The sequence below is a fragment of the Balaenoptera acutorostrata genome, chromosome 20 (genome assembly GCF_949987535.1).
Source record: "Balaenoptera acutorostrata chromosome 20, mBalAcu1.1, whole genome shotgun sequence".
NCBI lineage: Eukaryota > Metazoa > Chordata > Mammalia > Artiodactyla > Balaenopteridae > Balaenoptera > Balaenoptera acutorostrata.
In genome coordinates this window covers 40655822-40680352 of record NC_080083.1, presented here as the reverse complement: position 1 = coordinate 40680352, position 24531 = coordinate 40655822, and the positions used below count along the sequence as shown (strand labels likewise).

General features: G+C 59.6%; 1 protein-coding gene across 4 annotated transcripts; it reads left to right on the top strand.

Moving 5' to 3' along the window:
- The first annotated feature begins 1709 nt into the window (after positions 1-1709).
- On the top strand, positions 1710-19246 carry ADAM11 (ADAM metallopeptidase domain 11). 4 transcript variants are annotated; one of them, XM_057537004.1, is made up of 27 exons: positions 1710-1877; positions 2339-2514; positions 10449-10525; positions 10693-10759; positions 11750-11835; positions 11917-11992; positions 12379-12445; positions 12517-12584; positions 12927-13001; positions 13082-13153; positions 13359-13525; positions 14064-14148; positions 14264-14354; positions 14471-14522; positions 15030-15129; positions 15212-15283; positions 15393-15485; positions 15869-15949; positions 16494-16544; positions 16648-16711; positions 16938-17037; positions 17246-17365; positions 17457-17625; positions 17715-17829; positions 17916-18006; positions 18658-18675; positions 19204-19246. In XM_057537004.1, exons 1-27 carry the CDS (start codon positions 1811-1813, stop codon positions 19217-19219), a joined length of 2316 nt encoding a protein of 771 aa, XP_057392987.1. In that variant the 5' UTR covers positions 1710-1810; the 3' UTR covers positions 19220-19246. The 4 variants fall into 4 exon arrangements, with proteins under 4 accessions (XP_057392987.1, XP_057392986.1, XP_057392988.1 ...); XM_057537003.1 differs by having other exon boundaries at positions 18658-19240; XM_057537005.1 differs by lacking the exon at positions 17246-17365 and having other exon boundaries at positions 18658-19240.
- The last annotated feature ends 5285 nt before the right edge of the window (positions 19247-24531 follow it).

The following is a 24531-nucleotide window of genomic DNA, read 5'->3' as shown; positions in this document are numbered from 1 at the left end:
TATGGGATGTACCTCTCACCGACCAGCTGTTTGACTTTGGGAGGCTCACGTAGCCTCTCGGAGCCTTAGTTTCCCCACCTGTAAAATGAGAAACACAGTCTCCCCCTCCTGGATAATTGTGGGTTTCCAGGGAATATCACACAGTAGGTCCTAATTCCTCAGAGCCCCTACACCCTGGAGGACGTTTCCAAGATGTCTCCAGGATGAAGGAACAATTGATTCAGACTTGCTGAGCATCTGGGTCTGGAATGGCAGGTGGTTGGATGGGGGGGAGGGGGAGTCACCCTGTTCCCAGCATTGATGTCAGTGCCTCCTGGGAAATCACCTTCTCACCTCTCCTGGGCCTAAAATAGAGCTGGGGGGGCCTGTCACGAGCCAGAGGCAGCTCCCTCCCTGGCAGAGGCCCTGGGTCCCCAGGGAAGCAGAGGACCCAGCAAGGGGATCCCTGCCTCCACTCCTGCTCCTCAGTGATCTGTGGTCTCCCAGTGTGGGTGCAAGGATGCTCTGGCTTGGGGCACAAAGTCAGGGTGAGGCCTCACCAGCGGTGCTCACGTCTTACCACACCTTAACCCATCACTGACTCTTAGGATCCCTAGCAGGGGTCAGAGATCCCAAGCCCCCAGTGTGGGCACCCACCTTGCCCAGGAACTTGGGAGCTGAGCTGAGGGCACAGCTGGGGAGGTAGGTTGGGAGGCCAGATGGTCTATAGACAGGGCAACCTAGTTTGGCAAGAGACGGGAAGCTGAGGCTGCAGAGGTATCTTCTACTCCTCAAGATGTGGGCTGGCAAGGGAGGGACAGAAATTGGACATGCTAACCTCATATAAATTACCTGGCTAGTTTACATATTTAGGGGAAGGGGAAAGAATTGGGGTGCCCTGTGTGAGGGACTCAGCCCAGTGAGGGGAGGCCCCCCTGGTGACAGCAATGCCTGAAGCCCTCCTGGAGGCAAGGGCATCATTCGCCCAGAGAAGGAGGCTGCTGGATGGAAAGGGGTCTGGCCCAAGCGTTTGAGAGGACCCAGCAGTGCCCTGCTCCACGGGGAGAGATCCCAGAGGCACCGAGTCGGGTTGGCCACAAGAGGCCCTGCCCCTCGCTTCCATCCCTGGGGCCTCAGCCTTCCCAGCTCCAATAGCCTTCAGTGGAGCAGGGCTCTGGGGACTGGGTCCAGGGAAGCCCTCTCCCGGGTACGAAGCCAGAGGGGTGACCCCAGGCGGGGCAGCCACGCCCCCGCACCTGGATCGCGCGGGTCCCCAGAAGGGCCGTCACCAGATCAGAGCCCCCGGATCCCTCTGTACCCTGCCTCCCTCCCCCTATGAATCGACGGGTCCTCGGAGCTCCCCAAGCAAGGGCAGCCGAGGAGGGGATCGCGAGGTGGACACCGCGTGCGCCCAGCCCTGCACCTGCCGAGGGGGCCGAGGAGGGGCGGGAAGGCTGGTCCCGGGCGGCGCCTCTTTTGTCCTCCTGTCGCGGCGGCCCCGGCCCTGCCTGGCTGGGGGTGGGGGTGGGGGGCCGCGGGGGGCGGGGGCGGGCCCTCCGCTCACGTGCTCGCCGCTCGGCTCTTAACCCGGCCCGCCGCCCCGCCGGGATGGCCGCGGCCGGAGCGCGCTGAGCCGGGCGTCCCCCCTGCCGCCGCCGCCGCCGCCGCCGCCGCCGCCGCCGGCCCGCGCCCCCCGCCCGCCCCTCTCCCGACTGCCCGGCGCCCCCGCCCGCGGCTCCCGCAGCCCGCGCCTCCCCGCCCGCCTTTCCTCCCGCCCGCGCCGCGCAGCTCGCCGCCGCAGCCCCCGGACCCGGAGGATTATGAGCGAGCCATGAGGCGGCTGCGGCGCTGGGCGTTCGCGGCGCTGCTGCTGCTGCTGCCGTTGCTCCCCCCGCCCGGTGAGTGACCCCCGCCCGGCCCGGCCTCGGCGCCCCCTCCCTGCCCCCGCCCCGGGTTTTGCGGCGGTTTCTGCTGCAGCCACGTTTTCCTGCAGTGCTCGGGGTGACAGCCGGTCCAGAGCGCGGGAGGGCGTGAGGGGGGGAGGGAGGGAGGGTGCGTGCACCCACCTGTCCACATCTGCCCCCCACCGCGGCCAGCCCCCTGCCGCCGGCCGGCGGACTCTGCAGGTCTCTGAGGCTTTGGTGGGGGGGGGCAGTCGTGACGGTCGGGCTGGAGTGCAGCTCCTGGCCCCCGCCCCATCGGGTTCTTCCCTCTGCAGGGCAGCAGATCCTCCCACCCAGATCCCCCCAGGGTTCCAGGGGCCACATCAGAGTGGGGGATGGGCGTGCCGTACCCACCCCATTCCCGTTTCTTGCCCCACGGTGGGCATCTGTCTGCAGCTATGGCCTTTTCTCCCCAGGTGTGGGGACCCGGGGTCCCGCCGGAGCTCTGCGCTGGAGGGTCTCTCCCCCACTGGGGGGCCCGGAAGCCCCGGAGGTCACAGAGCCCAGCCGTCTGGTGGGGGAGAGCTCCGGGGGAGAGGTCCGAAAGCAGCAGTTGGACACCAGGGTCCGCCAGGAACCTCCTGGTGGCCCGGTGAGTGGGGCTGGCAGTGAGGCCAGGGGGCTGGAGCAGGCCTTAGAGCCCAGGGGAGACCACGGGGCAGCCAGGGCTTGGGTGCCTGCCTCCCCAGCAGCCGGCTCCTGCAGCTTCCCCTTCTGTACAATGGGCTACCAAGGGGGTGCTGGAGCCCACTAGTGGGAGCACCCACCTGCCCCGCTCCAGGCCCCCTCCCATCAGGGTGGGGATCCCCTGCCCTCAGCAGACCCAGAAGGCCCAGGGCTCAGTCCAGCCTTGGTCAGCTTTCCGCCAGCCCCCTCTCCTGCCAAAGCAAGCCGTCCTACACCAGATGGGGCTTGGGGAGGGCAGTGAGAGGCAGGAAGAAGCAGCTAAGAGGCCAGTCAGGAGTTAGGGCTCCTGGGTGCCTGCCACAGCCACCCTCAGTGGTTTTCTTTGGGGACCAGCTTACTGCTTGCTTCTGCCTCAGTTTCCCCCTGTGCCCTGATCGAATTGTTGTTCTCCTTTCCGTTCTCGCTGTGGGTGGGGCCTTGGGAAAATGTTCGAGGCCCCAAGCTCACTCACAAATGCCAACTCCACTCACCTGCTGTCCCTTTCAGCTGCCAGGCCCCTCCTGCCTCCCTGAGGAAGGTTGGGAATGGAGATTAATTGCAATTAATAATTAATTAATATCATGTGAATAATAATCACCCAGATGGAATATTCATTCAGCATGCCTAGGCTCTCCAGGAGCTCGAAGCTGAAAGTTAGCCAGGCCAAGGGGGTCACCGAGGGCAGGACGGCAAAGGCCTGGCAGAAATAGGAGGAGGAGAGAGACTCAAAGGAGGGGTACAACCAAGGTCTGGGAAGTTTTGGCAGCTGGGAGTGGTGGGAGGTAGATTGGGCTGGGCAGAGGGAGGAAGCAGGGAAACGGAGGCTAACATTGCGGACATCTGTCAGACTGGCATCTGGCCCTGCCTAATGTACTTGGTTAAAAGCCCTTAGGGGGGGTGGAGGGGGCTGTGGAGGTGCGGGGGGGTGCAGGGGTACTCGGGGAAATGGAATGGAGCAGGAAGGCGGCATGCATAATAGATGGACCATCACTCAGGGCAGTGCGGAGAGGGGGAGGGGGTGGGGGTGGTTAATGGTCCTGAGCCGGCAGGCCTGGTGAAGATGGGGAGGGGCGGGGGAGGTGGGCTGGGAGGGAGGGGAAGGGGGTGGAGGCTGCCTTTGGGGCCTGCCCAGGCTCCCTGGCAGGTGGCAGATGGGCAGTAGGGATGGTCCCAGGGCCAGGGATAGGGTGTCCTGGCTGGGTTTGGCCCTTAGTCTGACTTTCTTCCTTGGTGGCCCCCTTCCTGTGAACTGTGCACCCCAAGCCTGTGTTGGCTGGGAGTTGACTGCATTCCTGGCTGCTGGGACTCTGACTGGTGTTTTAGGGGATGTCCAGATTGGAGGATGGGGTGCTGCCACAGTGGGGTCAGAGGACAGGGATGAGGGAAAGCTGGGGGGCCAGGGAAGGATGAAGAGTGGGTGCTCCTTCAGTTTAGTCCTTCCTGAAGAGAGAGAGTGGGGGCAGGAGTCTGAGGTATGGTGGTGCCTGTGACGGTGGGGAGATGGGGATGGGTGCGCTTGGACTGGATGGGTTGAGTATGCAGAGGATGGGGGAGTCTCTCTGGGTGTCGCTCTGCTGGGTGAGTGGGTGGCATGTGTGTATGTGTTACATGTGTGAGTGACCAAGTCTGAATAAGCCCAACCGGGTGTCTGGAGGGTGGGAGTGGAGCTTCTGTGGAGCTGTGGGGCAGTGGTCACGGTCGATTCCAGTGGGGATCTCTCTGGGACTGAGCCTTCCCTGGGACCTCCCTGCAGCCTCCCAATGAGACTCACTCATTGTCCTGACTTGTCTGTACCCTAGTTTCCCCTGGGGTGGAATTCTCACAACTCCGTAAGGCGGGTAACTTTTGTCTGCCCATTTTGCAGATGAGCAAACTGCAGCTCAGAGAGATTAAGTAACTTGCCCAAAGTCAATGAGCTCTTAATCAGTGGGGTGATTTTCTCCAAGAGCAGGGCTCTTCCCACAGTGCCGTTCTGCCTCTAGGCACTCTCTGGGTTTTGGCACAGGGGGGGCATTTCCCAACCCCCCCGCCCCCCAGCACAAGGTGGAGGAAGACCAAGGGAGACAGAAAGACACGTCCAGAATATTCTCACCTGACCGGAAGGAGGCCCCTCTAGCTCCCCCTTGGCATTTCTCCCTGGAGCACTTCTGGCCTCAGAACCCCAGGGGCCAATGGTGGAGCCCGTGCAACGTTGAGCCCAATGTCCCAACAGGAAGTGTCCCACCCTGCCGCTGTGTGGTTTTGTCTGAAGTTCTTGCACCCATTTGGGATCTCAAGCCAAACAAGGTCTTGGGTCAGCAGCAAGATCTCCATCTGATGTGGGTCATGTGACAAGTTTGGGGGCACATGCTGGCCGGCAGGGCTGGGATGGTGGGACCCAGGGTGCTCACCTGCTCTGGCCTTGGGCCAGCACCTTTCTGAGCCCGGATCCCTCAAATCAGGATGACGAGAACATTGATCTCGGACCCACCCACTGCCAGGAGGTAGTGATGGGGAAAGACTCCTGGCTTTTGTGAGGGGGGACCAGGGAGAGGGAAGCTGTCCAGGAAGGAGTTCGAAGCTAGAGAAATTACAATTTACTGGGCCGTCAATGAGGCAGGTGCTGTTCTACCTTTCTATGTTATTAATTTATTTCATCCGCATCACAACTCCAGGAGGTGGGGCTATTATTATTCCCATTTCACAGATGGGGAAACAGGCACAGAGAGGTGAAGTAACTACCCCAGGTCACTCAGCACTTAAGCAGCATGGTCAAGATTGATTTCCAGGGCAGCCCTCTTAGCCAGTGCATGCCGGCCCCTCGCTCAAGGGTACAGCAAAGAGAGGCCCAGGGGACTCTGCCCTCTTTGCCACGGTTCTCAACATCTCACTTCTGTCCAGTTTGGAAACAGGCCAGGCCTGAGGCCGAAAGGTTGGGGAGCTTCTGGAAGTGTAGAAACCTGGGATCACAGGGAGCCTGCAGCTGGGTGTGAGGCGGAAGAACAAGCAGGGCCACAGTGTACAGTTGGGATGGTTGTTCACTGCACAAGGGTGCCCGGGCCAGTGGGCTGAATGAATCGGAGGGCTCATGAGGCTGCATGTGTTCTGAAGGGACCATTTTTCTAATCCACACAAAGCGGCTGTGCAGGTTGTGCCTCCCCCTGAAAAACCCAGCCTCCTTCGGAACCGAGGAGAGGACAGGATGTGAGTTAGTGAACCGGGGGATGGAGGGTCCCAGGCCCAGGAGTCAGCTGGCAGAGGGGACCTCAGTCACTGGGTTGAGCTCCTGTGAGAGCTGCCCAGACCAGCATTTGCCACCTGGAAGCCCTTAACCGAGGGCGTGTGCTGTGGTGTTCGTGTTTTCTTGCTGCGGAGGAGTGGGGGGCAGTTAGGCAAGGCTCAGTCCCCAGCCCCTTGCAAGATGTCAGTCACGGGCAGGAAGCCACAGGGTCCGTGCCTGGAGCCCTAGTACCCGACCTGGGCCAAGGTCACAGCTCTGCCCTGGGATCAGAGGCAGGAGGGGGTTCCTAGGAGGGGGCTGGTGGCTGGAAGGGTTTGTGCTGGGCCCAGCTTGCTCCAGGGAGGGCCCTGAACCAACCCTGCCAAGAGGTTGGGCAGAGGGAGAGTTCGTGCAGGAAGCTCAGCTTCCATTTGAAATGCTGTACCTGTGGCTTTGGGGTGGGACAACCTCAGTGGGTCCCGGCTCCCCTGCTTCTGACTGAGTGACCTGGGCAAGCCTTCTGAACCCCACCTTCCCCATCCGTGAGATGGGGGTAACAGTAGTTTCCACTTCGTCCAGGCTGCTGCGAGGATTAGAGGAGATGATGGGTGTCAGGTGTCCTGCCTGGGATCCGGCAAGAGCAGATGTTCAATATCTGGCCTCCTGAGTGTCCGGGGCCAGGTGTGGCATGAGGGCTGGGTGTCAGGAACAGGAGCCAGGGCATTTGGGGTCACCTGTCAGACTCCGAGCAGGGTTGGGGGAGGGGCAACGTGGCAGGAGTCTTGAGTCCTCCCCAGCCAGACTCTAGCCCGTGGGCTTGGCCTCACCAAAGCACCCCTCCTAGCTGCCTGGAGGGACCCAGCTGCCCAGAGTCTGTCCCCAGAGAGACTAATGACCCTGTAAGGAGTCACTGTCCTCAAGGATTTAGGTCAAATCCCATTATCGGAAGTTGGTCCAACTGTTCTCACTATCTGGGACTCCCGCTGTCCTGCCGAAAAGCGGAGGCTCAGCGCATCTTGGGGGACCAGGGCTGGGAAGGCGGGGATTTCTCCCAGGTGGGGCTCCTGCCTCTCTGGCTCCTCCCCCTCTGCCACCACCGGCCCACGTGGTTTCTCCAGTGCCTCAAAGCACTGTTCAGCTGGAACATTTACACTTCCTTTTTCATTTATTATTATTATTACTAATCCTTGTGAGAATAACACATTAAAAAGGGCTTTCATTTAGTCCTCATGACAACATCATTTTACCAATGGGGAAACTGAGGCTCAGAGAGGGTATGCAGCTCACTCGTGCCTTCTGATACCTTTCCTTCAACATAAGTGTTGAGCCCTTGGGCAAGGAAAAAGGTGGGTGTAGCCCGAACCCCAGGGGACTACAGGCCACCCCTGTGAAAAGTTGAATCAGTGACCAAAGAAATCGATGTGCCTGAGGTCCCAGGGATAGAGAGGGGCCAAAGCCCCGTCAGGTGGGGTGGGTGGGTGCATGCTCTGTGGTCACAGACGAGGGTGAGGAGGAGAAGGTCCTGGGAGGAGATGGAGGCTCGGGAGGAGGGAATTCAGGGTAACTGTTTGAGGGGTAGCGCCTGGATGTTCAGACTTTCTGGGGTGTTTGGGAACCCGAAAGATCTTTAGGCTTCCCCTTCCCGAGACTGTGATTCTGGGACTTCAGCGGGGATTTTGCCTCCTTGCCTCCACACTCATATCTGGTGGGGGGCAAGCAGGTGCCTGGAGAGTGGACCAGCTGGCGACAGGGGAGGGTGAGGTCACCACAGCCAGGTGGTCACAGCAGCCATGAGAGACAGGAACTCCAGCCCGAGGGTGAGCCTTGACCCAGCTCCTCCCCAGCGTGGCCCTGGGCCAGTCACCTCCAAGTGTCCCTCCCTGGCGTTTATAAAATGAGCACCAGACTGCCCGGGCAGGTTGAGATCAAATGAGCCTGAGCACGTGAGAGCCGGTGGCCGGGGAGCAAGAGGCAAGCACGGGGCACAGGGTGGAGGCCCGGTCGGCCGGTCACCAGCAGCACTGAGCTGGGCGCAAAGGAGGGCAGCAGTCGGGGACAGAAGGGGCTCCCAAGGGAGGGACTGAGGGACAACGAGAGAGGTCAGGGACAGGTCCGGCAGGAAGTAGGCCAGGAGCAGTTTGGCTTTGATAGAACATGGACTGAAAGCTTGGCTGGGAGTGTGTGAGTTGGGGGGGGAGGTTAAGACTCTGGTGCCAGCAGGAACCCCCTACCCAGGCGCCTGGGGTACAGAGGTCCTGGGGACTGAGGTGGCTTTGCCTGATCTTTCTCTTCCTGCAGACAGAGGGTGTCCCCCCCAGTCCCCCTGCATTGGGCCAGGTTAGGCAAATGTGCCCCATTATCTACTTTCCCTCCTCTTCTTCCCATAGCCTTTGGTGGCTCCCCCAACCCCTCCTGGGCTTGTCTCCCAGACCCAGCAGCTGCCCTTGCATTGCCCCAGGATCCTACCTGGCCTGAACCCTGTGTCCTGCTGGGGAAGAAGGCCTCCCAGCCCCACAGTTAGGCCTTGCCAGGTAAGGAGAGGAATGAGGCCTCGGCAGGCTGCAGGAAGTGGTGGGGACAAAGGCCAGCTGGTGTCTGCTTCCGCATCGGTCTTGGCTTTACCCTGAGTTGGGGTCAGCTTGGTCTGCACAGAGAGTGGGGAGGCCAGACGGGTTAGCTCGCTGACTTCCTGAGCGGGGGAGACTCTGCAAGCACCAAGGGCGACTCTTCCAGAATCCTCCAGGTCCAGGACAACCTCTACCACACAAGGCAACCTTGCAGCCTTGCATCTGGGCTCATCTTACCATTTTCAGTGGGAAAATCTGAGGCTCAGAGAGGTTGCTGGATTATCCCTGAGGCTACCAACTTTAGAGAGTGGAATCAAGGCAAGGGGCCTGGACAGGCTGCTCTCCTGGGTGGCCAGCACAGGGGCCGGGATAGAGGCTTATCAGTGGGGCCCAGAAAGAACAAGCAGGAACAGACCTGAGGGCAAGAGAGGGCAGAGGTGGTCCAGACAGGGATGGGTGGGGAAGGCAGAGATAGTCCAAGTCCGGGAGAGGAGAGGGAGGGCAGGGATGGTCCAGACCAAGGAGTTAGGGTATTGGGGACAGAGCTGGTTGAGGCCCAGGGGCAGGGGGAGGGCAGAGATGGTCCAGGCCAAGGTGGGGAGAGGGAAGCAGTGAGTCCTTGTCCTTGACTTTCTATTTCAAATCTGGTTGACGCTCTAGGGGCTCAGGATGGAGCTTGGAGCCTCGGTCAGCCTGGGGTGGGGTGAGTCAGTGTCCTTGGGGCTCAGAGGGCTGCCTACCTCACCCTGACTCCCAGGGCCTCTCATGGACACTGGGCCGTTTCCATCTTACCTCGCCTTTGAGGGGAGAAGGCCCTAGAAGCTGATTCCCTAGGCTTGAATCCCAGTTCTGCCACTTCTTAGCCTTACGACCATGGGCACGTTAGTTAGCCTCTCTGTGCCTCAGTTTCCCCATATGTCAGATGAGGATAACATTAGCATCTGTCCCACTGGGTTGTAGTGAAGATCAAATACGATGATACCTGTGAAGTATTTAGAACAGTGCCTGGCACATACAAGCGCTCATGAAGATTAGAAGTCTAGGTGGCTGATCAGGAAGCCGACTAGCACCAGGCTCTGGAATTTTGTGACATCGGGGCTCCCCTCCACCTTGTAACCTGCTCCCCCTGAAAGAAAGGCAGCCAACAAACTTCCTCACATCTGTACAGCCCAGTGGTGGGCCCCTCATCGGGGGATCTGGATTTCAGTCTTCTTAAACGGACGGGGTGAGAAGAAGCCTCCAGCCCCTCTCAGGCCCTTCCCGTGCTTTGAGATCTTTTGTAGGACCTGAGGCTTGGGGTGGGGACGTGGGGGCCGAGAAGGCTGACTTCTCCTCAGCCCAGACCCTCCTGCCCCTTCTTCTCTTGGGGTCGCGTTCCCTCCAGGAACACCAGCGTCAGGTCTGGAATCCCCACCCACTACAGTATCTGGGCACCCAGGCCTGGGAGGGCAGCCATCTTGCTCTGGCCTGGTACGTTGCCATGACAACCTGGAGCCTCCCAGCCCCACTGCAAAGGCCCCTCTGAAAAATTTATCAGGAAAACTTCCGTGTTTAAAAATTAACCATGGGATTGAAATATCAAAGATGAGCTGCTTTGGGTGAGGAAGAGGGCAATGGACTCGGGGGTAGAGGAGCCAAGTTCTTTCCTCCTGACAGGATGGCACTGCACCCCATCTCCTGTTTGCCTCTTTCCCATGATACTTCTCGGGGCCTCCCTTTAGTTCACCTGTGGGTGAGCGTGACCCTGCCAGCAGCAGGGAGGGCCTGGCGTGAGGCAATGGGCAGGCTGAGCTGCCCCGGCCCATCCCTGCTGTAGACTGGCCCCAGGGAGGCACCTACACCAGAGAGGGTGGGCTGGCACCCAGAGAGCCGGGAGGCCTGTGCCCCGGGATGCGCGCTCCTGCCCCTCCGCCCAGGAAAGGAACAGGGTCTTGGAGGAAAGCATCTTCCCCCTAGATCAATGGTACCCACAGCTGCTGGGCCTGGGCCATCCCCTCCCCAGGGCTACTCCCTGGGTTTCCCCAGTCCCCCCAGTTCCCACCTTCAGGCCTCCCCAGGTTGACTCCCCTTCTGCCTTCCCCCCCTTTCTCCCAGCCTGTCCACCTGGCCCAGGTGAGTTTCGTCATCCCAGCCTTCAACTCAAACTTCACTCTGGACCTGGAGCTGAACCAGTGAGTGTGGCCTTGAATCTGAGGGAAGGGCAGCAGGCGGGCGGGCAAGGCATGGCCTGGGCTTGACTGGCTGGGCAGGGCACCTGGATCTGAGCTGTGGTGGGACCCAAACAGGACCCAGCCCCACTGTGACCCGCTCCTTCCTCCTGCCACTCTGTCTGTTCCAGTCACCTTCTCTCTTCGCAATATGTGGAGCGCCACTTCAGCCGGGAGGGGCCAACCCAGCACAGCACCGTGAGTGCCTTTGGAAGGGGATGGGGAGGTGGAATGAAGGTGGCCGGTGGAGATGGGGTCTGGGGTATATTCTACACTCGGGATGGGCCTGGCCCCTCCAGGATTGGAGTCGGGGTGGCCTGTCGAATGGCGTGGTGCCCTCAGCGCCCCTCGCCCAGCTCCAGAGGGCTGACCCCCAGCCACCCTGTCTGCCAGCATGGAGACATTCCAGGACCCCCACTGCTCCATGCCCAGAATCTTCTGGCAGGGGGCGGTTGGGGGAATGCCCCTCTTGCTCAGCACCAAGGCCCTGGGAATTCCGGGCTGCCTGGGACCCCAGGGTCCCAGCCCTGAAGGCCCAGGGGTGCAAGCAAAGATGAATGAGTGTCTATAAATAGCCTCGGCCCTCCCCCTCCAGACTGTTCAGTAACTGGAGCACAAGTAATTCTGCAGGAAGCAGAGGGGAGGGGGTGCTCGTCCCCTCTGACCTGTGAGCCTGGCCAGGAGGACACACGCTGCTCACATTTCCTCAGCCACAGACCATGCGTCCAGGGGTGGTCCACAGAGGCTGTGGCGTCTGTGAACACACCGTGTGTGAAATGGTGTGTGTGTGTTGGGGGTGAGTCCATAGCTTTCATCTGATTACGTGAGCTGATCCACGGTAAGTGCTTAGAACAGTGCCTGGCACACAGTAGGTGCTATATGAACGTCAGCTATTCTCAAATGAGCCTGTGATCCCTGTACCAGCCCCAACTCATGCTTAAGAGCCACTGATGTGCCCCAAAGTCCTCACGTTGTAGGTGATGTAAAGCAGGCCCAGAGAGGGCTAGGAACTTGCCCAGGGTGAAACAGCAAATTAGGAGCATAGCCAGAGCAGAGCCCGGCTCCAGATCCCCAGGTGTATCCAGGGACCGCAGCCCTGCACACGGGGCAGCTTCAGCGGCCCTCACCCGTCCTCCTGCCTTCATGCGGGGAAGGGAGCATGTCCACTCATGCTCTCTGCTCCCCCAGGGGGCTGGAGACCACTGCTACTACCAGGGGAGGCTCCGAGGGAACCCGCACTCCTTTGCTGCCCTCTCCACCTGCCAGGGGCTGCAGTGAGTATGGGGAGGGGCTGGGCGGCCGGGATGAGCCTCCAGCCCTGGGGACGGTGGGGAGCTGCGTCTCTCTCGCTGCAGTGGGGTCTTCTCTGACGGGAACTTCACCTACATCATGGAGCCCCACGAAGTGGCCAGGCCTCGGGAAGCCCTCCAGGTGAGCCCCTCCCTGGCCCCTCTGACAGCCCTGCCACGCTCGTCCCAATGGCTGTCACCGCAGTGGCTGTTGCTGCCTCCTCATCCTCCTGCCTTGGTAACCTCAGCCTCACTGCCCTCTCCCGTGCCCCCAGCTCCAATGTCCCCTCTGTCCCCCAGGTAACCTCCCATCAGGCTCCAGTGTCCTTTGCCCCTATCTCTAAGGGTGCCCCCAGGTCTTGACCCCGGAATCTGAGCATCTGGGAGATCAGATCCGACATGAGAGCTCTGGCCAGTTCTGGGTCACCCTGGGGTGGGGTGGGGGGAAGGGATGGAGATGTTCCCCCGCAACTGGGCTCAGAGCAGATCTGGTCGGCCTCCCCAAGAACTAATTTCCCCTCATTGCAGGGACCCCTTCCCCACCTCATTTACCGGACCCCTCTCCTCCCAGCCCCCCTCGGATGCAGGGAACCAGGTAAGGGAGGGAAAATGGGGCTAGGGAGGGGGCCGACTGTGCCCCCCCCCTCACCGGCACCCTCCCCCCAGGCTGCCTGTTTGCTGCCCCTGCCCATTCTGCTTCTCCAAACCGACCAAGGCTGAGAAGGAAAAGGCAGGTACGGGGGCCCGCACAGACCTCCTGCTGCAGAGACCTCGGGCTGTGGCCCAGAGCAGGAGGACACCCCCATCCATAGGCGGGGCAAAGGAGGGCTCAGACTGATGTGGCTGGAAGCCAGGGAACCACCTCTGGCAGGAAGCGCCCACCCTAGGCCCTACCACTAGTGTCTAGGCAAACCGAGGCTGCCTGCCCTGGTACCAAGGCTGGATGGGACCTGCACCAGTGGGGAGCTGACACTGTCTCTGGCTGTAGTCCAGCCCCCCCTTGAGTCTGTCTGTGGCTTGGCCACGATGCCAGGCATGGAGGGGACTGACTCCAAGTGCCCACCTCCCCCCCCCAGGTCCGCCGAGGCCACCCTACAGTGCACAGTGAGACCAAGTATGTGGAGCTGATTGTGATCAACGACCACCAGCTGGTACAGTCCCAGGCTGGGAGTGACTTCGGGAGGAGGGGCTGGAAGCAGACTCGCCCTCCGCCCACTCTCTTCTCTCCCAGTTTGAGCAGATGCGACAGTCGGTGGTCCTCACCAGCAACTTTGCCAAGTCCGTGGTGAACCTGGCAGATGTGGTGAGCAGCCCTCCCTTCCCTTCCCTTCCCTCTCCTCCCACCCCCCACGCCACCACACGCATCCTCGGGGTGAGCTCCCAAGGACACTGTCAGCCTCTGACCCCCACTTCCTGGAAGGACAGATTGAGACCTTCCTCCAGCCCTGTTCCCCCACACCCGCTCCCACCCTCCAGCCCCCTCCTCATCTTCTCCCCTCTTGGCCTAGATGTACAAGGAACAGCTCAATACCCGCATCGTGCTGGTTGCCATGGAAACGTGGGCAGATGGGGACAAGATCCAGGTGCAGGATGACCTCCTGGAGACCCTGGCCCATCTCATGGTCTACCGGCGGGAGGGCCTGCCTGAGCCCAGTGATGCCACCCACCTCTTCTCGTGAGTCCCCCACCCCATGAACCCTGCCAGCCTCTGCTGGTGGCTGCGGTGCACAGGGTTACTGAACCTGGCTCTGGGCCAGGCGTGCTTGCAGGGTGTGGGGACTGGGCTCCCCTTGTACCTATTCTCAGCCATTTGCAGCAGTGGCTGGGCATCTTCCCCTGCATCTTAGGCTCAGGCCCCTTTTCCCTACCACCGGTGGTCTTCCTCTGCCCATAACCTCCCCTTCGTCCCCTCTTCCCCTTTCAAATGGTCCCAGCATCCCTTCCTCAGGGCATCCCTTCCAACGCCCTGGTAGGGGAAAAAAATCTGATAAAAGGTCCTTGCAGTTAGAGATGATCTATTAGGAATCCCTCATTTGGCTTAAGGGCAAATGAACCCAAAGAAGGGAAGGGGATTGCCTGAGGTCACACAGACTGACATGAGGGGCAGAACTCACCTCCTCATGGAGGGGGGGCTCACCTGTCTCCCCATCAGAGCCCAGGGGAGCCACCACGGGGAAGGCAGTGGGTTCTCCTGACAAGCCTCTCCCTTCCAGGGGCAGAACTTTCCAGAGCACCAGCAGTGGCGCTGCCTATGTGGGGGGCATCTGCTCGCTGTCCAGGGGTGGGGGTGTGAACGAGGTGAGCAGTGTGGGGGGCGTGGCTGGGTAGGAAGGAGAGGGGCTGCGAAGGGCATGAGCCCTGTGCCTTTGGGAGGGATGTAGACATCTTTGTGCTCCATCTTCCTCACCCCAAGTATGACAACATGGGGGCCATGGCGGTGACCTTGGCCCAGACGCTGGGGCAGAACCTGGGCATGATGTGGAATAAACACCGGAGCTCGGCAGGTATCAGTGAAGACCCTCACACCCCGCCCAGACCCACACTCTAGAGATGAAGAGGGTGTCCACGGGAGGGGGGCGGTTCTTCACCCTCCCTTATATTCACCTGGCTCACCTCTCAGGGGACTGCAAATGTCCGGACAACTGGCTGGGTTGCATCATGGAGGACACTGGGTGAGTTCTTGGGGACAAAATGGGGGAGGATCTTGGGCAAAGGGAGTCTCAGAGCGAGCACTGGGTGACATTCTGGACCCGATGGCCTCAAGAGACCGAGTTCTCTCTCGGGACCACTCAGAATTCCAGGAAGCGCAGCTGTCTGTGGACACTGCATAGGGAGACGCACATTCCCCAGCAGGACGCCCGAATTGTTCAGGCTTGTAGTGCGCACTGTCGCCACTGGGCGCCGCCAAAGCCTCATTTGGAGGCACCGTCCCTCCTTGGCGTACAAACCTCCGACTCCCGGAGTCCTGAGGTTTCGGGGAGAAGCCAGGAGCGGCGTCCCCTGCCCACTCCCCCTTGATGGGCAGGCAGGAGGATTCTCATGCAGTGTTCAGGCACATAGATCTTAAGCCTCCTCGAGATGGTCACCGAGTCCGCCGGTGCACCCCATCCCAATCTTGAGAAGGGGCGAGACACTGGGCTGGCGGGGACTTAGCGGCACGGTCCCCTTATCCCTACCAGGTTCTACCTACCCCGCAAGTTCTCGCGCTGTAGCATCGACGAGTATAACCAGTTTCTGCAGGAGGGCGGCGGGAGCTGCCTCTTCAACAAGCCCCTCAAGGTACCAGCCCCAGGGCTGGGAACGTGGGAGCGGGGCTTGGGCAGGGTCCCGGCCAGACTCCCGACACTCCTTCCCCGTCCAGCTCCTGGACCCGCCTGAGTGTGGGAACGGCTTCGTGGAGGCGGGGGAGGAGTGCGACTGCGGCTCGGTGCAGGTGCGAGACTGGTGCTGGTGCCAGGTGGGGGGCGGGGAACGCAGGGTTGAGTGCGAGGGAGGGTCTGGGTGGGGAGGGTCAGGGCTCGCCCTCTCCCTGCGTCCCTCAGGAGTGCAGCCGCACGGGCGGGAACTGTTGCAAGAAATGCACCCTGACTCACGACGCCATGTGCAGCGACGGGCTCTGCTGTCGCCGCTGCAAGGTGAGGGGGACCCGCCGCTGGGACGGGAAGGAGCGGGGACCGGGAGGGACTGGGCTGCGGACGTCCAGATAGGGGGCGGGACTTAAGGAGGAGGAGCCGCTGGAGGCAAATCTGTAGGGGCGGGGCTTGACGCGAAGAAAGCGCCAATGGGGAGGGAGGAGCTGGGCGTGGGGCCCTCTCCGTTCTGTTGGAGGCGGAGCTACGGGGAGTGGGGCGGAGCACCTGCTGAGAAGTAGCGGGGTGGGCGGAGCCGTGAACGGACCTGGGGGCGGTGCTGAGTGGGCAGGGAGCGGGCAGGGAGAGGACAGGGACCGGGCCGAGGAGGCGGGAAGACGAGGGGTCAGTGGTTCTTGCTTGAGCCCCGCAGTGCATCCCTTCCCTAGTACGAGCCGCGGGGTGTGTCCTGTCGAGAGGCCGTGAACGAATGCGACGTCGCGGAGACCTGCACCGGGGACTCGAGCCAGGTCCGTCCGTCCCGGCCGCCCTGCGGAGTCCCGAGCGAGGCAACCACTATCCCTATCCGTTTGGCTCTGCTGGGTGACTGTTCTGCGCGCCCCTCCTCTCCGCTGCTGTAGTCGCCGCCGCTGATCAGCCTCAGTTTCTCATCTGGGAAAGGAGTTCTTCATGCCTTCTGGCTTTGCTCCTCCAATCGTTGAACCAGTATTTATAGTCTGGCTGGTGTTCCCAGTGCCTGGCGCAGTGCCTGGTGTCTACTAGGGATCACAGTGGATAATATTATTATTTAACCTCTAAGTACTTATTACATACCAGGCATTTAGTCTTCCCAGCCCTGTGAAGGAGGTTCAGGAAACTGAGGGAGACTGGAGAAGCTATGGGACCTGCCAATCCATGTGGTCTGAGTTCCCTCCTCTTGTCCTTGACCTGGAGGAGCCCTGTGACCTGAGCCCCCACCTGGTGGGCCTTTGGCACCCCTTTATTCTTCCCTGGGGCCGACCTCAGCTCCCAGTCCTGGGTCAGCTCTACTCAGTCCAGCCCCTTTCTCCGCAGTGTCCCCCCAACCTGCACAAGCTGGATGGTTACTACTGTGATCACGAACAGGTATGATGGGGTGGAGGTTCCACCCCCTCTGGGTCTCTGGCTCAGTGCAGTCTCTTGTCTTGTCCTCAGTGTCTGTGTCCCTTGTCTCCTGTCTGTCCCTCAGGGCCGCTGCTATGGAGGTCGCTGCAAAACCCGGGACCGGCAGTGCCAGGCCCTTTGGGGCCATGGTGAGTCTTTGGCTGGAGATGGGAGAGGGGACTGTGCAGTACCTGGAATTGAGAGGCTGGAGCGGGGGCAGGCTCTGGCTGAAATGCCTTCCACCAGATGTGCAGCTCCCCAGGATCTCAGGGACCCAGCTGGACTTGGGGTCAGGCCAGTGTTGGAGGTGCAGGCCTGAGGTCCCAGGTGGGTTCTGGAGTGGGTGGGGTGATGCCTGGCATCATTTCCCTACAGCGGCTGCTGATCGCTTCTGTTACGAGAAGCTGAACGTGGAGGGGACAGAACGTGGGAACTGTGGGCGCAAGGGGTCAGGCTGGGTCCAGTGCAATAAACAGTGAGTAGTCAAAGCTCCTGGTTGGGCTTCCCCAGTTTTGGGGCTGGGGCTCTGGGGCTGGGCAGGGTTTTTTCAGAGATGGGGCGGGCTATGAGTCCCAGTGGGAGACTATGTGAAAAATCAGGGGATGGGGAGAGGGCAGATACGAGGTCAGTTGTTGGGTCTGAGGTCAGACTTGGGGCCCACTGTCTCCACACTACCCCAACAGGGATGTGCTCTGTGGCTTCCTCCTCTGTGTCAACATTTCTGGAGCTCCTCGGCTGGGGGACTTAGGGGGAGACATCAGCAGCGTCACTTTCTACCACCAGGGCAAGGAGCTGGACTGCAGGTGTGGGCTGGGACCATGGCTGGGGAAGGGGAGGTTGCAGCCGTGATGGGGTCGGGGGCAAGGGCAGAGGTCGGCTGTGATGTTTCCCCAGGGGTGGCCATGTGCAGCTGGCCGATGGTTCAGACCTGAGCTACGTAGAGGATGGCACAGCCTGCGGGCCCAACATGCTGTGCCTGGACCATCGCTGCCTGCCAGCCTCTGCCTTCAACTTCAGCACCTGCCCTGGCAGCGGGGAGCACCAGATCTGCTCCCACCACGGGGTGGGTGCCTGGAGGTCAGGGATCAGGGGAAGGGCTTACAAGTGGGGACAGGGCCCTGCTCACCTCTACTGGCCCCACCCCACCTCTAGGTCTGCAGCAATGAAGGGAAATGCATCTGTCAGCCAGACTGGACGGGCAAGGACTGCAGTATCCACAACCCCCTGCCCACGTCTCTGCCCACAGGGGAGACGGAGAGATATAAGGGTGAGGCTGGAGCTGGCCGGGGTGGGCTCCATCTTTCCTGTCCTCCATGACTGTCCCTGCCAACTGAGCCCTGCCCTCCTCCCTAGGTCCCAGCGGCACCAACATCATCATCGGCTCCATCGCTGGGGCTGTCCTGGTTGCAGCCATCGTCCTGGGCGGCACGGGCTGGGGATTTAAGTAAGATACACACACGGCCCCTGCCCCCCCCCCCCCGGCATCCTCTGGGGTTATCAGAACCCCAGGCTGTTGGAGTTGAGGGGGCCTCCCTGAGAGGTTAGCCAAACCGGAGCTCGCCTATCACAATCCAAGCCAGCCCACAGCTTCTTAACATTTAAAAAAACTGGTTGCTCACATTTAAAAAACCAGGAGATTTTACATTAAGAATCCTGATTTCCAGCTTCTCTTGAAACATGAGAAGATGGGGGCCCCTGTGCTTCAGTGCGTCCCAGCCTGGCCACAGAGTGGAGCTGAGCAGGGGGCTGCCCGAGTCCTCCGTCCCCAGGCCCCACCCAGCCTACGGTGTTCTGTGGGCACCCGTGTCCGGGGCCCTCGAGCTGGTCTAACCCCTGAGTGTACAGAGGAGGACCTGAGGCCCAGGGTCATGCGGTGAGTTAGTTGCAGTCAGGACTCAAACCCAGGACCCAAGTTCAGTAGGTATTCCTGGTCGCTCTCCCTGGGCCTGTCATTAGCGTCTAGGTCCCGGGGCCCCTGGCCCATCTCTGGGGTAAAGGGTCTCCCGGGAGCCAGAAGGCCCCTCCCTGGGAGAAGGAGAAGGTCACAGATGGCTCCTTTTCCTTTCTCTGCCTGTCCTCTCCTTGGCTCCTGAAGAAACATCCGCCGAGGAAGGTATGACCCGACCCAGCAGGGGGCAGTGTGACGCCGGCCACGTCATCCCTCCCGCTGTCCCTGTCTCCTCCATCTCATTCGTCACCTCGCATTCTGTGGCTGGGGAGCTGGGGCTGGTTCCTCCACCCTTGCTGTCACTGCCATCACTACGGGGGTGGGAGAACCCCACCCACCCCAGGAAGAGTCCTCAACTTGCCCCTTGCCCCCTCCTCCAGTCCACCCACCCCCTCAGGCCTTGGTCGTTTAACTCCTGCCCTTCCTACGGCCAGACCACCTCTGGCCCCGTGGACCCTGGAGCTGGGCCCCCGCCCACACAGGCCCCAACCCCTGGGAAGGGAGCCTACCTCTGCGTCCCATCTGTTTTGTCTTTCATGTCACCGCTGTCTGACCTCCCGCCAGATCCCCTCCCTGGCCAGCCTGTGACTTGCCGCCTCCAGGGCCCAGCACTGACCTCCCGGGGCCCGGCTCGAGGGCTCTCCTTCTGGGCCCTGCCTTATATCCTCCCCTGATGCCCCCTCTCCATTCCAGGTCTGGAGGGGCCTAAGTGCCCTACCCCCCCCCCCCCCCCGCCCCGAGCCTGGCGTCCACCATCTCGGCCCTGAACCAGGAGGCTGCCCCCGCCCAGCCACGGAGGGAGGCATCGTGCAAATGTCTTCCGGGCTCAGCCCTTCAACTCCTGGCCCTACAGGGGCTTGGGGCCGGGTTGTGGCCCTGCCCTCACACCACCAGGGTGGACCAGGCCTGGAGGGCATTTCCCCCATGGTCCCCCACCCCACCTCATGCAGCTTTGGCCTTGCACACCAACTCTCCCTGTGTGAATGTACCTTCCATCATCACAGATTGCCACAGCTCAAGTTGGGCGGGGGGAGGGCTAGAGGGGTGCCCCAGTGGGGCAGGCAGCCACCAGTGGGCGTGGCCTGGGATGGCCCCTCCTCAAAACCAGGCAGCTGGGACCAGGCAGGGTTTAAGCTCTCTGGGACCTAGGGGGAGAGGGCTGACATCTACATTTTATTTTTTTTTTTAACTGAATCTCAACTGATGAATGTAACTTTGGGGGTGCTGGGGCCAGGGCAGTTGTGGGGATGTTTTGACATTTTCAGGAAGGACTGGAGGAGCTGAGGTCTGACCATCCCCCCCATCCCTCCCCCGGGATGGTCACACCTGGAATCTTCTCACTGAACGCAGACGTCGTCCCCAAGCCAGGCAGGGGCCTGGCATCCCTGCTTGCCCCCTCCGCCCAGCCCTGCTGAGCTTGGAGAGAAGTACGAGTGCTGATTCAAACCAAAGCTGCCTGTTCCGTGCCCAAGGCCTAGGTTATGGGTACGGCAACCACATGTCCCAGATAGTCTTCGATTCCAAAACAACCGTCCTGCTGTCCCTGCCAGGACACATGTATTGGGGGGACGGTCCTAGAAAATACAGTCCCTAAAATAACATGGCACCTTCCCCCTTTCAAGAAGGGTGATTCTGACTCAGGGTTTAGGTGCCCCCTGGCATGGCCTGGAGGTTCCAGGCTGGGCCATCTTCCCAGGGAGCACTCTCCCAAGGCGGGAAGGCCAGGGGTGGCCCAGTGCCTGGAGGGTTAGGGGCTCTGCCTGTGATGTGCAAGAGGAAGTAGGAAAAGGCAAGTCTCATGTTTGATCCTCAGCTTCTAGAAAAGTCCTCAAGTCCCCGTCAAACCCATTCTGCTCCCTAACCCCACTCCAGGGCAGAGTAGTAAGTTTACAGTCAGTTTCCCCATTAGTCCTGTGACCCCCACTGCAGCTGAGCCCGAGACCGAGGCTGGCAGAATTCCTCAGTCCCCCCACAAACACAGTCCTGCCCAGGGCCTTTCCTCATGACCCTCGCTTGGGATAGAGGAGCTGCCTCCTTAACTGCTGAAAACCAGCCGGCAGGGGCAAGCTGGGGGGCAAGCTACCTTCTGGATGAAAGCCACAAATGAACGGAGCCCCTCTTCCCAGGGATACCCCCACCCAGACCAGCAGGGGTTTCTGAACACCCCAGGGCCTTTGAGCTGCCTCCCCCTGGGGCATCTTTGAGGAGGAATCATGGAAGAAATGGCTCCCTATTTGCACCACCCCTCAGGGCAAACTGGGGACTGAGGCCCACTGACACCCTTTAAGGTGGCCGGATGCAGCTGCAGTGGGGTCCTTGATACTGAGCTCCAGCTGGCACTGACCAAATGAGGGGGGTGGATGGGGTACCCCTCTGGCCAGTACTGCCCCACCAGCCATACAAACTGAGGCAGGGGCAGGAGGCTAAGGGCCGGGTTTTGCACTATTGCTGCGGTACCTTAAGGCATCCTCTGGTGGTACACACGTGCACACAGGTGGCGATGCATCTGGCACAAGCATTTGGATCCACATCTCCGCACAAGTCTGAATACCTCTGCACACACAGGCATGTCTGTGTGTGCATGCACATGGGGGTGGGGGTGGGCATGTGGAGAACACAAGACTTCCTGTGACCAGTCCACCTGGCTCCCAGCTGTCTGCACCCTCCTGCCCCACCCTGGCAGTGCCCACCCTGGCAGCGCCCAGGGAGGAGGGGAGGCTGCACTGACCTGGGCCTGGAACTGGCTCCATACAGCATCCTGTAAATATGTCATCTGGGGCTCGGTGTGGGGAGGCAGGGACAGGAACATCAATTAAAGATCATGTCCGGGGGCTTCCATGGAGCTCACACCGACTTGTGTCTCTCCTTTCTGTAAATGACCGCACGGTGGCCCAGGACCCTTCCCTGTCCTCTCTGGCCCAGGAGGGGGTGTGATGACCGGGCACTGGAGGTGGGAAGGGAGCACCCAGGACTGGGCTCTGGGAGGCTGGGAGGAAAGGGCGTAGTTTTCCATCCCCAGACAGGAAATAGGCATCGACTGGGTGGAGGGCCTGGCGCTTCCGCTTCCTTGCTCTCCTGACAAAGATAACTGCCGTCTCTGGCTTCAGCAAAGCAGATGGGAGTTGAGTTAGGAAAGCATCTTACCAACAGGCAGAAGACCCAACTTCCCTTTTATGGTTGAAGCCAGAGCAGCCTGTCCTCACCTCCCAAGAGAGTCCAGAAAGCTGGATAAAACCGCTATCTGGTCCCAAGGGCACTGTGCTCTTGAGCCCGCAGAGAATTTTCTCTTTCCTCAGTGTGCCTGGGGCGGGAAGGGGCTGAGCAAGGCCAAGGCTGAGAGCCCCTCCCCCACGGGGGGCCCAGTTTGAGCCAAGGACTTCTTCCTCCCGTCCTCCCCTCCAGAGCGTTGTGGGCCTGCAGATATCTTGCTCTGAAAGTCCTGCCTGTTCAGGGGAAAGATAAGATGAGAGAGGTTGGGGCAGGGATGAAGGAAGGGAAGGGTAGAGAAGAGATAAGGGGAGCAAGAAATAGCTGCAGTGGGCAAGGGCTTGGGGAGAGCGAGCAGCTAGAAGCTGCCGCCGGAAGGGCAGGATTCCTAGGACCACCTCCACGTGCAGACACAGTAGGACTCGGGGCAGTGCTGACCTAAATTCCTGGTCCCCACCCTGTTCCGGCATCTCAATCCCCCAGCACATCTGGAACCTCTACCCCCAGACTCCCCCACTGCAGAAGGTCAGCTTTTTCCCTTTGGGTTCACGGGTGAGGCAGCCTGGCAAGAATCGCTCTCAAACCTCAGTCATGACCAGAAGTCTAGGTTTGCCCTCTCTTCTCTGTTCTGGGCTGGAAACCCTGCTTTTAACTTCATTGCTCCTGCCTCTCAACTCTGCCAATCCCCGTGCATACCCCTTCTCAGTTCTGGGCCCGTGGTGACCTTCAAACTCGGTCTGATGTGTAGATACAGCTGATACTTCATGGCGGAGGACTCGGGAGGCTCAGCACTTGGCCCTTGTAGGTCGGCGCTCACACCAGCCGCTCAGCCTCAGGCCCAGCCCGGAGCCCCACATGTTACCTGCGTGGGTGCACAGAGGTGCAGGAGGCCATGGAGCAGGCGCAGGGGAGGGGGGTGGGCAGCGGGAATGCCGGGGACGTAGCACCTCTGATGCCAGCACACTTCCCATCTGCCCAGGTGCCAGGCTCTGTAGGCTGGAATGGAACAATTAGATCTGGTCCAAACAGATAATCTGAAAAGTACAGACATCCCCCGTTTTCTGAAAGTTCAATTTATGCCCCTTTGCTTTTACAAGAGACCTACATTAGTACCTGTTTTCTTAACTGAAAGAAATTCGAAGAGGATTTTTACTTCTATTAAAAAAAGATGAAAGGGCTTCCGTGGTGGCGCAGTGGATAGGAGTCTGCCTGCCAGTGCAGGGGACACGGGTTCGATCCCTGGTCCGGGAAGATCCCACATGCCGCGGAGCAACTAAGCCCGTGCGCCACAACTACTGAGCCCGCGCGCCACAACTACTGAAGCCCGTGCGCTCTAGAGCCCGTGCTCCTCAGCAAGAGAAGCCACCGCAATGAGAAGCCCGTGTACCACAAGAGTAGCCCCCACTCGCCGCAACTAGAGAAAGCCCGCGCGCAGCAACGAAGACCCAACGCAGCCAAAAATAAATAAATAAAATTTAAAAAAAAAAAAGATGAAAGGTGAAAATAGCGTTCAGCATGTTTGCAACAGCCCTTATAGAGGCCTCGAGCACCCCAAGCAGAGAAAGCGGCACCGCCAGGCTCCTTCCCCAGGAACCACACGCAGCACCACGCTGCCGATGCACTGTGAGCACTGGTGCTTTATCTTGATTTATTTTGTGCATTCGTTAGCAAGATGTGTCCTAAGGTAATTTCTTCTTTGCTGTACTCCATTTTGGCTTATGAAAGTTCTCCTAGGAACGCTCTACTTTCAGATAGTGGGGGAAACCTGTACTTACTTGGGTTTCAGAACATGTCAGGCAGTTCTGGCAGAGTGGTGCCTAAAAAGTGTGACGTGGAACCAGAAATTAAACTTACTGTGAAGACCACCTATTGCAGAACTTCCCTGGCGGTCCAGTGGTTAAGACTCCACACTTTCACTGCTGGGGGTGCAGATTCCACCCCTGGTCGGGGAACTAAGATCCTGCATGCCTAATGGTGCAGCCAAAATTTTTTTAAAAAGACCACCTATTGCAAGGAATTCCCAGGTATCTGATTTTTCAAAAGTAGAAACAAAAAAGTAGATAAAATCACTATCCCAGACTGTCTCTGAGTCTCACTCCCTAAACCAGCACCCACCTGTTGAGGATTTCTGGGTGAATCATGGGTGCGGATTTCTGGGTGAATCATGGGTGCGGATTTCAATTCCCAGTTCTATTTGTTCAGGCTAATGTGTGGGTACCCTTGGTGCCCTCATGAGTTGGAGGTGGCCGGGATGGAGAGCTGGGGACGTTAGCACCTTGAATTTGCTCAGAACTTACTCGTGGAGCTGAAGAAATGATTACAAATTCATTCTGGCTCATCCCAGTGTCCAACAGAATTGAATGCAGCCCACAGAAACAAGCTATGTATGTATTTTAAAATTTTCTAGTAGCCCCATTAAAGAAAGAAACAGGCAAAGTTAATATTAATACATCTTACTAAATCCAATATATCCCAAATAATCTCAATTCAACATGTAATCAACAAAATCATTGAGATGTTATATTGGGTTTGAGGGTTTTTTGGGGGGTTCATTTGTTTTTTGCCCTCTGCCTTTGAAATCAGGAATGTATTTTTACTTAAAGCACATCTTAGTTTGGACCAGCGGTGTTTCAAGTGCTCAACTGCCACCTGTGTCCAGTGGCTCCCAGAGTGGACAGCACAGGTTCAGAAAATAACTAACATTACTAAGTTGCAATATCTAAACCCAGGCAACTTGGAAATCAGGCAAGGACAGAAGAGAGGAAACAAATTACAGCAAGAAAGACTTGGATCAGCTGCAATGGACAAGATCTC